The sequence below is a fragment of the Indicator indicator genome, chromosome 22, assembly GCF_027791375.1.
Source record: "Indicator indicator isolate 239-I01 chromosome 22, UM_Iind_1.1, whole genome shotgun sequence".
NCBI classification, from domain to species: Eukaryota; Metazoa; Chordata; class Aves; order Piciformes; family Indicatoridae; genus Indicator; species Indicator indicator.
This window is the reverse complement of record NC_072031.1, coordinates 5,087,111-5,099,483: the sequence shown is the minus strand read 5'-3', so window position 1 is coordinate 5,099,483 and position 12,373 is coordinate 5,087,111. Positions and strand designations below refer to the sequence as shown.

Genomic DNA, 12,373 nt, shown 5'->3' with positions numbered 1-12,373 from the left:
CATTTAGTAGTTCTCTCAGGAGAGGGGATGCCTTCAAACGTTACAGTGATTATATATAAACAGAAATGAAGCCATACTGCTGTCTGGACACCAGAACCATCATCTCTGAAGTTGTCTATTCCAAAGGTATATAACTTCAATCTCTACAGCATATGTGTCAGAGCTTCTAAGAAGTACTGCCTGTACCAAAGGCAGTATGCCCAGCTTATCTTGCATGCTGATCATCAAATTGCCAAGCAGAAGTCAGAGAAGTGCTGATTTGAAATCGAGTCCCTTAATTGCTGCCTAAATATGAACTCAGAATCCCAGTATTTGGCACCTGCTTTTGAAAATCTTGGTGCATGTCACTGCCTGGATTATTACATGAAAAAAAACACTGTTTGCATGGAAAGCAGGATAGGGTACGTAATTTTGAGGAGACATGTAGCCAGCAGTTTTGCTTTTCTCATAAAGCACAGTGTTGCCCAAAATCATAATTAGTTGAACTGAGATGATATGCTTTACTGAGGCTTTATGGAGGAGCTACAGTGTTGGCAAAATATGCAGAACTTGTGGGGGAAGAAACGTGCACCAGAGATGCATACACACACAGAGGACTGCATGTGGCTGGCAGACAAGATGGTCTCAGAAGAGCTGGAAGCCCTGAAAGCAGTGGGCAGGACGATCATACATCCCAGCCAGGCAGGCAGGGGCCCAATATGCTGCTATGTTTAAAGCAGCCTTTTTCTAGCTTTCAGAGGTGCACTGCCTCAATGATCAGTAACAGACCATCAATGTGCTGCTGATCCTTTGGAGACCCCTGTTTTCAGCTTCTCTCTCTACTGTCAAGGCCTCTCCTGTCACATTCACAGTAACATGTACCTGGCCCCAAGCTCCAGCTCACATAGCAAGTTCCTCTACAAGCTGGTAAGAAGCCCAGTAGGCCAGGGCTGCAACGTTGCAAAGTCTGCCAAAAGCACGTTAGTGTAGGGCTGGTAGGCTGTAGGTAGCAACAGCAATACTTCTCTGACTATGCTTCTGGGCAGCAACAGCAGTCACACCTAGATGTGACCACTGTCTAATTTCCCAGGATAATTACTGTCCTCTTTAAATATTTGTGAGGTCTTTGGCAACAGGAGAGTCTGAAATGGCATTCCCAAAGCATTAGGGGGCTGTCATGGGTTGAACAGATACTGGCCAACGTACACCTGTAACCAGCTATAATGCAATTAACAAGCAGACTAGGGAAGGCTGCACATCGAGGAACCATCTCTCTGCATTCAGTGCACAGCACAATTTGCTTTCTACATCAAGACCAGCAGACTGTTGTTCCCTGCTGCTGAGTTCCTAAAGTTATACTACAAATATGACTATGTATCTTCTATGTTGCCTCAGCATATGGATCTCTGTTGGATTAAACAGCAGTTGTTGCTAACACTGCTATTCTTTTTGGCACTCTTAAATTTTACAGACAGATAAGGAAAAAAATATGTAGCTCATTTGCAATTCAGACTAACAACTGCCTTTAGCTGCAGCCTAACCTTGTCCAGCTCCATAGGTCTGTCTGTAATTATACACGTTCTAAAAGCTACTGTTCTTTCTCACGGACTCCTCTACTACAACACTTGAAATAATACTGAGGAAAGGCCACAAATATTTTGGAAAAGAAGGAAAAGCCCCTGTCAGAACTGTGCATATCAGTTTGTTCTTTTCTGTAGGACAAACCCCTGGAACCAGGTGTACCAACTTCAGGGCCACTGGTGAGCTTCAAAATGGCACAAAGCAGCTCCAACTCTTGCAAACAGGAAATTAACTCCTTGCAGCTTCTCTCCTTTCCCACAGTCTCTTTGAGGAGGAGGAATGCAGCACAATAACTCAAGGGAGGAGAGAAAGTTAAGTTAAGAAAAAAAATTAGAAGTGTCTGAAATGAGTAAGACTACTTAAATGAGGTATTTAATAGCTATAAAGTGAATTAAAATCTATTCAAAATAAGTCCTACAACACCAGACCCTTGGAATGAGTAAAGAAAGCATGAAGAGGCACAAGTGCTTATCTTGTGATCAAACAAGATGGACAACTGGTTCTGAAGCTAATGAGAGAAATGAAAGAATGGGCAGGTATATTAAAAGAAGTACCACCATTATTAATTCACTAAGCATGTCAGAAGAGCAGACAAAAGAATTCTTGCATTGGAATTCAGTTTATTTGAAATACAATGACACAATCACCTACTATCACTTACACAGCTGTCTAGATTGATTTGTTCATTGCAAATAGGTACAAAAAGAAGGTGGATCCTTCAGATCAGTCCTTTGAAATAACAGATGCATGGGATGTGGGCATCCTCCTACCCTCTGCCTCTCAGGAAAACAAAGGAATTTTGAAGTAGAGCACAACATCCATACCTCTGACCTGTCAGGTGCTGTTTGCACTCAGTTTAGCAGAGCTAAAGGTTCCTTCACCAGAACGAAGTGTTTCAGAAACATGTTATAAATAACAGTTTGAAGCCTCTAATTAAACAATTATATAGTATAAAACAAAGGCAGAAGAAAAATTGATTTGGATTTGGAGTTAATTGACTGAAAAAGCTGATGTCAGATTACATAGCACCTGGGCAGGAAATGTGTATTTTAGAGATTATGCCTTCACTTAAGTAAAGGAATTAGTACAAGTATCACAGTGCACTTTGAGCGCTGCAATACTCAATTCTAGTGATTTTGATGTGTTCTAATTAACATACACACACAAATGAATCTAAACCAGCCATAATAAACATTACTTGCTCACTGATCTGTTATCACATTGCCAAAAGATCAAACTTAATCAAGTTCTGTCAGGTTTGTTTTTTTTTTAATTATACACATTACTAGACAGTCTCATTTCATTTAGGCTCTAAACAGCTACATTTTATTGCAGTTAGAGCTAAGTAAAGTTTGCAGGAGACTTGCTGTCTTGTTCTTACACCCATGTAAGCAGGACAATTAATGAAAAATAATTAAACACTTGGTCTAAAGCTACATCACAAAGGACTTTGCTGGCTAGAGCTCATGCCTATCAAGTTACTGACAGCAGTAGCATCATTAAAAAAAAAGCAGTTAATTTCCTCTGAAGGAATTCATCCACATAAAAATAGCTGCTAGATTCTCAGCTTCACAAGTCAGTATTTCTCCATGTTTCACCCCGTCTCAGCAGGGTAACCATGGCTGCAAACATCTGAATTCTATGCTGTTGTAACAAATGGTGGTGAAATGCAGAAGCTGCTTCCTGAACACCAAACTACGCTCCAGGTATAGGATGAAGGAGGAAATAGAGTACTTCATGCTAAACTGAAATGGGAAAGACAAGCAAGAAAGAAAGCAGGGCAGTTTGCCCTACGTGTGGAGGGAGCTCTTTTATGGACTAGACACCAGGTTTGTGGAGCTTTTGAGTCTGGATTACAGGAGAGGTCAGCCACTAAGAGTAGGGGTTTGCTCAGACCACTCAACAAGGGCAAAGCAGCAACTTGAAAATGTCTACAGATCACAGACCCTGGCTCTCCTAGAAGACTAACCCCCCCGACACCTCCTGACAACAATCCAGCAGGGAGGTTGGGACAATCTCTAGACAACAGTGGGCCAGCCAGGGCCCCTTCCTCCTAGTGCTGCTACTCACAACTACAGAAGTGCCAGGGGATGTATCAATCTCTGGCAGCTTTGGCTGTGGCAGCAACCAAAATGGAGTTCAAGATCCTGAGGGGAGTAACGAAGGCAGATAACAGATATGGGACATCAAGACAGCAGACTGGCTTATTCAGGGAACTGGTATATAGGCTTGTGGGGGAGGCAGATCTGAAGGAAAAGCAGTTTGAGGGAGCTGATGTGTCCTCTAAGAAAGCTCCTTCTAACAGAAGAATGGTACTTCCTGATTCTGAGGAAAAGGGGTGGGAGGGAAGGGGGTGACAGGAGAAAAAGGTAGTACACTATCAGTAGGATGACTTGGCTAAATGCTGAGTGCTGATGAAAAAAAGTCATACAAAGGAGATAGAAGGAAAGACAGACTTGAAAGACAGAATACTGAAAAAGTACCTGGACATGCAGGGCTGGTAAAGGAAAAACCAAAGCTCACTGAGGGCTAAAACTAAGAAGAGGCATGATAGCCAGCAAAAGCTTCTACTATTACTAAATAAAATAAGGAAGAAAATACAGGCCCACTGCTGAGAGAGGCAGTGATGAGTGACAGGTACTCAGTGCTTCTTTTTCCTGTTTTCCCTGACATTTCCTCCTACAGGAGCAGAGGAAATACTGGTAGTGAAACAGGATTCAGCCAAGTATCTCCTGAAAAAATTTCAGCCCAAGGAAATCCATGGGCCCTGAAGAGATGCACCTAAGAATACTGAAAGATCTGGCTGATGGCACAGTGAAGCACCTCTCTGTAATCATCAAAATATTCTGGAGTAAATTCATTACAGTCTGGATGAGTGGAGAATTAAATAGGTGAAAAGCTGGCTGGATTGTTGGGATCAAAGGGTATTGGTTAATGGAACAACGTGGGAAGTTTTCATGTAACAAAGCAGAAGGTTCCAACTCGATGTGAAAAGAAACCTTTTTAGAAATAAATGTCCCGAGTTTTAGAGAAATGCAGTGAAACAAACACATTATCCAATCAAGAGTATTCTGCATTTTGCAGACTACCATTTTTGCCATACCAAGTTATGGTAGACGACCTGAATGCACACCATTGTCTTCTTTCATTATCACAGTGATATCTAGGTGTAAGTATTGAGTTTAGAGAAACTATTTTCAGTAACATAGTTGCACTATAAAGTATTGCTTAAATTCATGATTATGTACCACAATATTAGTGCCACCAGGAATAGATACTCTATTCTTGATTATGTAATCAAAAAAAACCTTCTGAAAATAATATTCAGAGTACAAACTACTTTTAATCAGCAGCTAAATACCAAGATACTGGCACTGATTACTTCGTTCTCTAATGACATCTGTAATAGATTCCAAGTGCTGTGCCTGATTGCTTCCCAGCTGATCAGGATTCTGCTCATCACCTCTAGCTGCTGGAATGCTGAGATTTCTTGGAGTTCTTTTGCAAAAGGCTTCAACCAGTACTGCTTCAGTACGTTCTTTAAAACAGTCATCATAAACTTGTCAGTTAGTACTCCATGATAGAACATACTAAGAGAGGAAAATCTGCAGGTTCCTCTTCCCCCATTTTTATTGACAGGTCTTGATTATAAAGTCTAATCCAAAGAACTGATAGACACTGGCCAATCATCATGGGTTGAGTTGAATCTGCTGCTGATGTTCAATGCCATGCTGCCATCATGCCAAACAACAAAAAATTATTAGACTAATTAAAATATGGTGGCTCTAGTGAGGTATTCACACGATCATTTAGGCTAGTAGAGACCCTTAAGATCACTGAGTAATAAACTGTTCTTTCTGGCAGTTTCTTGGAAATTGCATTTGGCAGCTTCATGTGTTTATATAATGCACAGCATATACACCACACAAAGAAATGATCCATTCAGCTTCTCTTACATGTTAGTAAAATGAATAGATCATAATGTTCTGCAAAACTGACGAGTTTGCATTTAAAGTATTACCAAAGTCTGAGGCATACACTGATGAAAGGGACAATAATGACTACAGAGATCCATTATTTGGAAAAAATAAATGAAAAAAAAAAAATCACAAAACCTGCCACAAGAAAGAGTTATTTATTGTACCTAGCCATACAGTACCCAGGGGAAGTCAGAAGACTGCTGGCTCTCTGTACCTGGCACTTTATCAAGAGAAAAGCCTTAGAACAACATTGTTTGAAGTCAGCATAGACAAAACTAGTCAGAACTATGTGTTGTGTCAGAGGCTTTGAAAAATATCCAGGTAAAATTAAATTAACTATGCTTCATTAATTTAAAGATTATTTAAATACGTGAAAGATCCTTTTCAATAGGATGCAGCACACGTATGATTTTCCCTGATTTCTTCCTCCTCTTAACAAGGGATACTGAAGACAAAACACACAAATGAAAAGTCCTAATTGAAATGCTTACTAAAACTCTGCTACAGAAGACCAGATGATTCTTAGGAAGAGATTATTTTATGATTTTAGGTTAAACCTGTACTTTGACATTAATGGAAGAACATAAACCTGTAAAACAACTGCTTAATGGTAGACTGAGATGTTACACAGTAGATTTCATCAAGCTTCTATCTGCTGGCTTTTATACTTCCTGCTCTAGCACTAAAATTGTGTTCTGGTCAAAAGGAAGTCTGTAGCCTATGAATAATGTTAATCAATTTGACTTCTCAATTTGACAACTCGAGTTTTAAAATCCACTTTGTGGGACACTGAAGGAATTAGTGAAAGATCTCTAACATGCTCAACACCTTGCTGTGCAAACAAGAGCCAGGAAGTACAATCTCAGATGCAAGTGGAGTACAAACCTGCATGGTTTGCAAGCTCACTTGGTGGATTGTTGTGCCATCAGCTATGTAGTGAAGGTAGTGTGCAGCTCTTCTTATCGAGACTAAGAAATATAAGACACTGCTTTGATCTGCTTTCCAGACCACCTCTTAACATCACTCTTTTTTTCACTTCCATGAAAGGCATTTGTCTTCTTAAAACAGAAAATATTACTACTATATTTTAAAATTGTAACTGCCAAACTTTGTAACCCACCCTTTCTAGACAGTCTGTTCTTCCTCCTCTGGCTATATACAGGAACGCACTGATTTCCAACTCACACCCCAACAGGGCAGAGCACTGAAACTTTGTATTGCCCACCTTCATATTTTTAAGACTTTAGGTATTGAAGCAGTTGGATTTATGAACCATTTGACGGCCAGGGAATTCTCTGAGCTTCATCCACTTTAGGCACTCAAAATGCTGTAGCTATTTTTTGTCCTTTTCTTGGTATTGTTTTCCCCCAATGCCTGAGCCTGCGTTTGTCTTCTCAGAGCATTTTTTTTTTTAAGGAGAACCAATTACAACATGCATTCCTGGGACTTCTTTTCAAAGAAAATTTCCTCAGGCCCAGTGAAAAAAGCAACTAACAAAAGTACAGCCCTAAAATGAATTATACAGGAAGTCAGATGAAGAAATTAGAATAATGTCTCAAGAATCATCTATGAACACAACACAGTAGCATACCAAATCCTATAAAATAATATTGTGAAGTAAAAGAAATTAAATTAGCCTTACAGCCACTCTGAAATATAAAGAAAATGGAGTTGCAATCCCCATTCTGTAGTTTTAATTGCCTTACCTGGCATTCCATGGATAAGGTCTCCACACAGCACAAAGAACTTGGGTTTTGGGTTTAATTTGTTAACGGCCTGCACTGCTTGCTCTGCTAATTTGATTTCTTCCTCCCATTCATCATCTCCATTTTCAGTGTCTCCAGTTGCCCAAGCTTTCATCAGTCCAAACTGAGGATCTGCTCCTTGGATGAAGTAGAAGGGACCCTTCCATTTGTACTCATCATCTAAGAAGAAAAAGACACACCCCCCCCCCCCCGAAAAATAACATTAAGCACTAGAGAATCTTACAAAGAGAATGCAAGTTTCCATGCATCATTAAATTGATTGCTCTTCACCTAAGTAAGTTCAGGCCACTTCAAGGGAAGTACAGAATTCTGCAGTCATTCATATAGGACAAAGGCCAAAGTACAACATTTTCCTCTAATGGGTTGCTGCAATAAATGAAAGTATATCAATCTAATTACACCACATGGTAATTGCAAACTGATTAGGGGAAAAGTGAAGACCTCAGCAAATTGTACTGGAAATTAGACGACCACAATACAGCACAAGTGCATAATGTTGATTCCTTTAAGACTCCAATATTGTTTCTTTAATTAACAAGTTATAACATACACAACACATTTCACTTTTTATAGTTCCAGTAGGCTTGTCCTTAATAATTTAAGGAGTTAAATGCTTTTTGTTCTTATACTTTTAGAGAGAAGCTGGATGTAGGCCATTCTTTGGAGTTGGAACTGAAGCCACTCAACAGGACCAAGGTCAGCAAGCACAAAATCTAGCAGCACTGGAATTAGCAACAGTGGAAACCCTAATTTAGAACTGCTACAATAGCTCCTAAGACCTATGATATAAAGGTCAGAAACAAATCTTCATTGGTAGAGTCGGTGCAGAGAGTATAACAGAACTCGTCCTCCTACAATTTTCTTGTACACTTGTTTCTGATACTATAGTACCACAAAAGAAGTGGGATACACAGCACTACAAGCAAATAATACCAGGCAAATAAAGCAACACTTGGTTACAAGTTCAAAACAAAATTGAGTATCCTGTTTCCTAGACTTACGTCTCAAGATGGAATTAAAATACAAACAGGAATACACTGTGGTTTCTCCAGCTGTCTACATGCATTTGTGACCTGAGTATTTAAGTTTTGACAGCTAGATGTGCATTAACACATTTAGTATTATTGGGGTTTTTTAAACAGCATTTAACTGTTAAAAACCTCACTGACCACAACAATCTGTAGTTGAATATAAAAAACGATAAAGCAAATTATTTAAAGTTAGAATATAATCCATAAGTATACTCCTATATTATGTCCCTCTTCTAATAACAGCACATAAGCAAGTAGCATAGATTGACTTTTGGTTTTCTTCCAGATGATCTAGAAATGGAGCTTCTCATTTTGAAAGGGAGGTAAGTTTCTTTCAAGGAAATTTAGAAAACAGGTCAGAATTCGTCTCTTGTACCATGGATAGGTTTGGGTGAGAGAGAAGGAATGTGAGCAACTCCCAAAAAACTCTTTGCAACTGTCCTTTGTTGCTATGGCATCAGATCATTTTGAAAAATGCAAGCTTCTATATTTCAGTTAAAGCAGCACTTAATCTCTAAGCAAAATTATTTATAAGCTGTTAACATTGCCTGTTAATTCATACCAGCACTCCCTTGTTCCAAATAATAATCATGCATTTTTTAGACAGGAACTTTTAGCCATTTAGTAACTTTTAATTCTGAAATTCACTTCATTCTTTGAATTACATAACTTATTCAGAGAACTGAAATGTTCCATCTATCCATGAGCTGACAACAGAAACTTTATGGAAGCAGCTGAGTGACACAAAGTTATGTAGGTTTTTATTTTATGTTTTGCATGGTAAAATATGACTGCCATAAAAAACAGCTTACATGCTGCATCAAAGGCATTGTTTGTGCAGAGAAAGCTATAGAAAAAAAATAAGGAAGCCTGCATCAGACATCCTTGATGACCTATAAAAAAAAAATCTGGAAAAAAAAGACTGAAACAGAAGCTTGTATTAGAGGAGTGGCACCATCCTCAAACTCATTACATGGGAAAAAAAAAGCTCAAATTTTTGAACAACATGGCAGGATTTTTAACATCTATCCCTTTCCCAGCAGCTTGGCACACATTACTGATAACCAACACTGAGTAAAACCTACTAGTTTTGTATTGATTAATCTGAACCAAGCAATACTGACTAGAGTAGCCTAAGTTAAATAGAGACACATTAATCTATTTTTTTTTATGGGAACTACTCAGAAAAGACAGCTAAGTCTTTGTTTCAAAAGGCTGTACTTCCCTTTACAGAGCCCCAGGGATGGTACCTGGTGGCCAAAGGCAGCTGGAGCACCTGCAGCAGGCCAGGCAGCTGTAAGGCAGGCTGACTGGCACAGGCAGCAGGACTGGAACAGGTCCCAGGTAACAAGGAGCTCCAAGTATAATGCTTGAACAGGGAGAGGTCTGGCAAGCAGACACTGCACAGTCAGGGAGCAGGCACAGCTGATACAAAACGGGTTGCCAAGCCAGACCAGGGGCTATTCTAATATATGCTTCATGGACTGTTTTATTTTCTATCTTATAGTCATGCTAGTACAGTAGCTCTCTAGGTTTTAAGTACATGAATGTTTCCAAGACTGTGCACAGATGTACCAGGTTGAGTGGGTGAGTGATGGTCATGTGAGGCAGAGAGAGAGACACTGATAAGATGAATTTGAAAAGAGAACTTTAGTACACAGACAGAAGTGGCAGAAGAAAGAAGAAACAGAAGATGCAGGGGTGGAAGTGAAGAAGGGTGGGGAGAACAGGAAGGAGATAGGAGGTGAAAAGAGAAAGGAACTGAAAATGATGCAGAGGTATATATTATATACTCCTGTAGGAGAACAAAAAAAAGGAAAAAAGTATAAATTGAAAAAAAGCAAAGCAGGGACAACAGGCGTGATCCAGGAACCTGGGCTACATAAATAACATTTACTTAAAATGTTAGTTTAATTAGCTAATCTTAGTTAAATAATTCAGTTAATGGCTATTTTGTAGTATTTGATAACTTACCCTATAGTTAAAAGGAATAAGAGGAAGGTTGAATAAATATTTTCTACCTTTGCCTTGTTAAACCAAATTCCATTAGCTTATTACTTCTTAATTAGTGTTTATTGACTTCAGTTTAGTATGTACTTTGTGTCCCCCCCCAAAAAAAAAAAAGAATGTATGGGAGCAAATTAATCTGTGGATACACAGTTGTGTTTCAATTAAAGTACTACAAATAAGAGCTTAATACAATGAAAAGAGTTGTACTGATACAACACCTCTGGTGCAAATTTGCATCTGCACCAACGCTTAAGCCTGTTCTGAACTCAACCCATTCAGTAAATAAGTCTCAATTGCCCTCATTGGTCTGTTTGCAGAGGGGTTTATGCAAGTCTTTCCTTATCTGTGCAAGGCATAACATCAGTCCAGCTAAAGTTTAGTGTTACAACTAGTGCAACTTCGTTTTTGCTTAAAACTCCAGAACAGACTGCATGAGTGCTCTTTCAACAGACAGGGGGGCAGCAATGAGAAACAGAATGCAAAAGCATCTTCCACCATGATAGATCCAGAAGTCTTTTACCTAACAGTTAAATGGTTGACCAATAGACACTGTTCAGATGATTAATAAGAAAATTTCTGTACCCTAATTCACTGGCTTCCCAGCTGCTTTTTTAGCACCCTCAAACAGAACAGGTACTGTAGCTAAGGAAGCTGATCTGCTTAAGCATAAAGTCAGGCACCACAAAAACCTGTTTGGGCCATTTTCTTTTTGACTTTGCACTGAATCACAAGAAGAATGCTCAGACAAACCATTCTGTTGCTATGCTAGGGAAAATGCCAAGGTCTGGCAGAGGGTTAGTAACAAACAGCATTGGGCACAAGTGGTGGGAGGGGGAACAGCTGTTTTTGCAGTGATGGTGTTGTCATGATCCAGGTCCTAGATGTTACTCGATCAGGTTTCATTGAAACAGCAGGCACAGTGGCTATCATCCCTTCAAATGTAGCAAGCAGGTACTTTTATGGGAGTGACATCAAAAACATCCTTCTCATTAGGAGTTTCAATTTCCAAGTCTTTAGAAGAGCTAGGTAGGTAAAGCAGCAGCAGATTAGGACTCAATAAACAACTTTTTCTGCCCTCTCCTTTATGTCAAAAACTGTGCAGAGCTGAGACCACCCACAAATTGACTCTTCAGCCCTAGGAGCACAGAGGCTGTGTGCAACTCTCTGAACTTACCACAGCAATATAAAATGTAAATGCCAGGCAAAAGGCAGATTTCTCATATAATTGATATACATATAGTTGGCCATTTTTGAAGGACAAATAATGTCTGTGGAGCTGCTCTTACACATTGAGCCACCCAAAACTCCTATCCCAAATCTATTTTGTTCCTAGACCTCTTTAACAGCTGCATAGTTGATAGCCACAGAAGTCAAACTTCAGAACATCTTGTTATACCTCAGTTTCAACAGCTTCTCACTCTTTTTCTGCTCCCATGCATGTCAAAGTACAGAGAGAGGATCAATACAATGTATTTTTAGTAGCATAGGCTGAAAAATGGTGCCAGTTTCTAATTTTATCTACGGATTAATTCTGTGAAGGGCCAAAGTAGTCAGTTAAGAATTCACAGGAGAAAACCTCAGCCATGTACTGTGATTATGCATGAGAAAGCACTTCAAGGACCTAGGCGGGATTTAAGCTGAGCCTCACCATTTCTGGAGGACTATAGCTAATACCTTGCCATTTCTTCTTCTTCTTTTTCCTTTTTCTGCATATGTCTTATCTTCTCTTTCCTCCTCTCCAAGGATCACAAGCTTATGCAAACCACTGCAAGCTGGCCTCTGACAGTCACACAATTCTGGTGGGATTTCCAGTGTTTCCATGGGGGGATTTTTTAAAAGTACATGGGGTGTTTCAACAGTACATTGGTTTTCTTCTTCCTCTATACGTTATGGCATTCCATGGAAACAAATCAGTTACAAAAAGTTAACCTGCTGTCCATAGTCCCTCTACAGACACCAGTGTATCAGAGGAGGATGGTCATGGACACTGTATCACGGGCAGTAATAAACGTAAAGGCCTCATTCT

The 12,373-nt window shown here is 39.5% G+C and overlaps 1 protein-coding gene across 1 annotated transcript in view; it reads right to left on the bottom strand.

Annotated features, from left to right (window-relative positions):
- The window catches only part of CPPED1 (calcineurin like phosphoesterase domain containing 1), a 38,708-nt gene extending 26,540 nt beyond the window's left edge, over positions 1-12,168 (bottom strand). Inside the window, exons 1-2 of the mRNA XM_054391274.1 lie at positions 12,027-12,168; positions 7,247-7,465 (exon numbers count right to left, since the gene is read on the bottom strand). Coding sequence (XP_054247249.1) covers positions 7,247-7,465; positions 12,027-12,168 — 361 coding nt within the window. The remainder of the gene's footprint in view (positions 1-7,246; positions 7,466-12,026) is intronic.
- Positions 12,169-12,373: the final 205 nt, after the last annotated feature.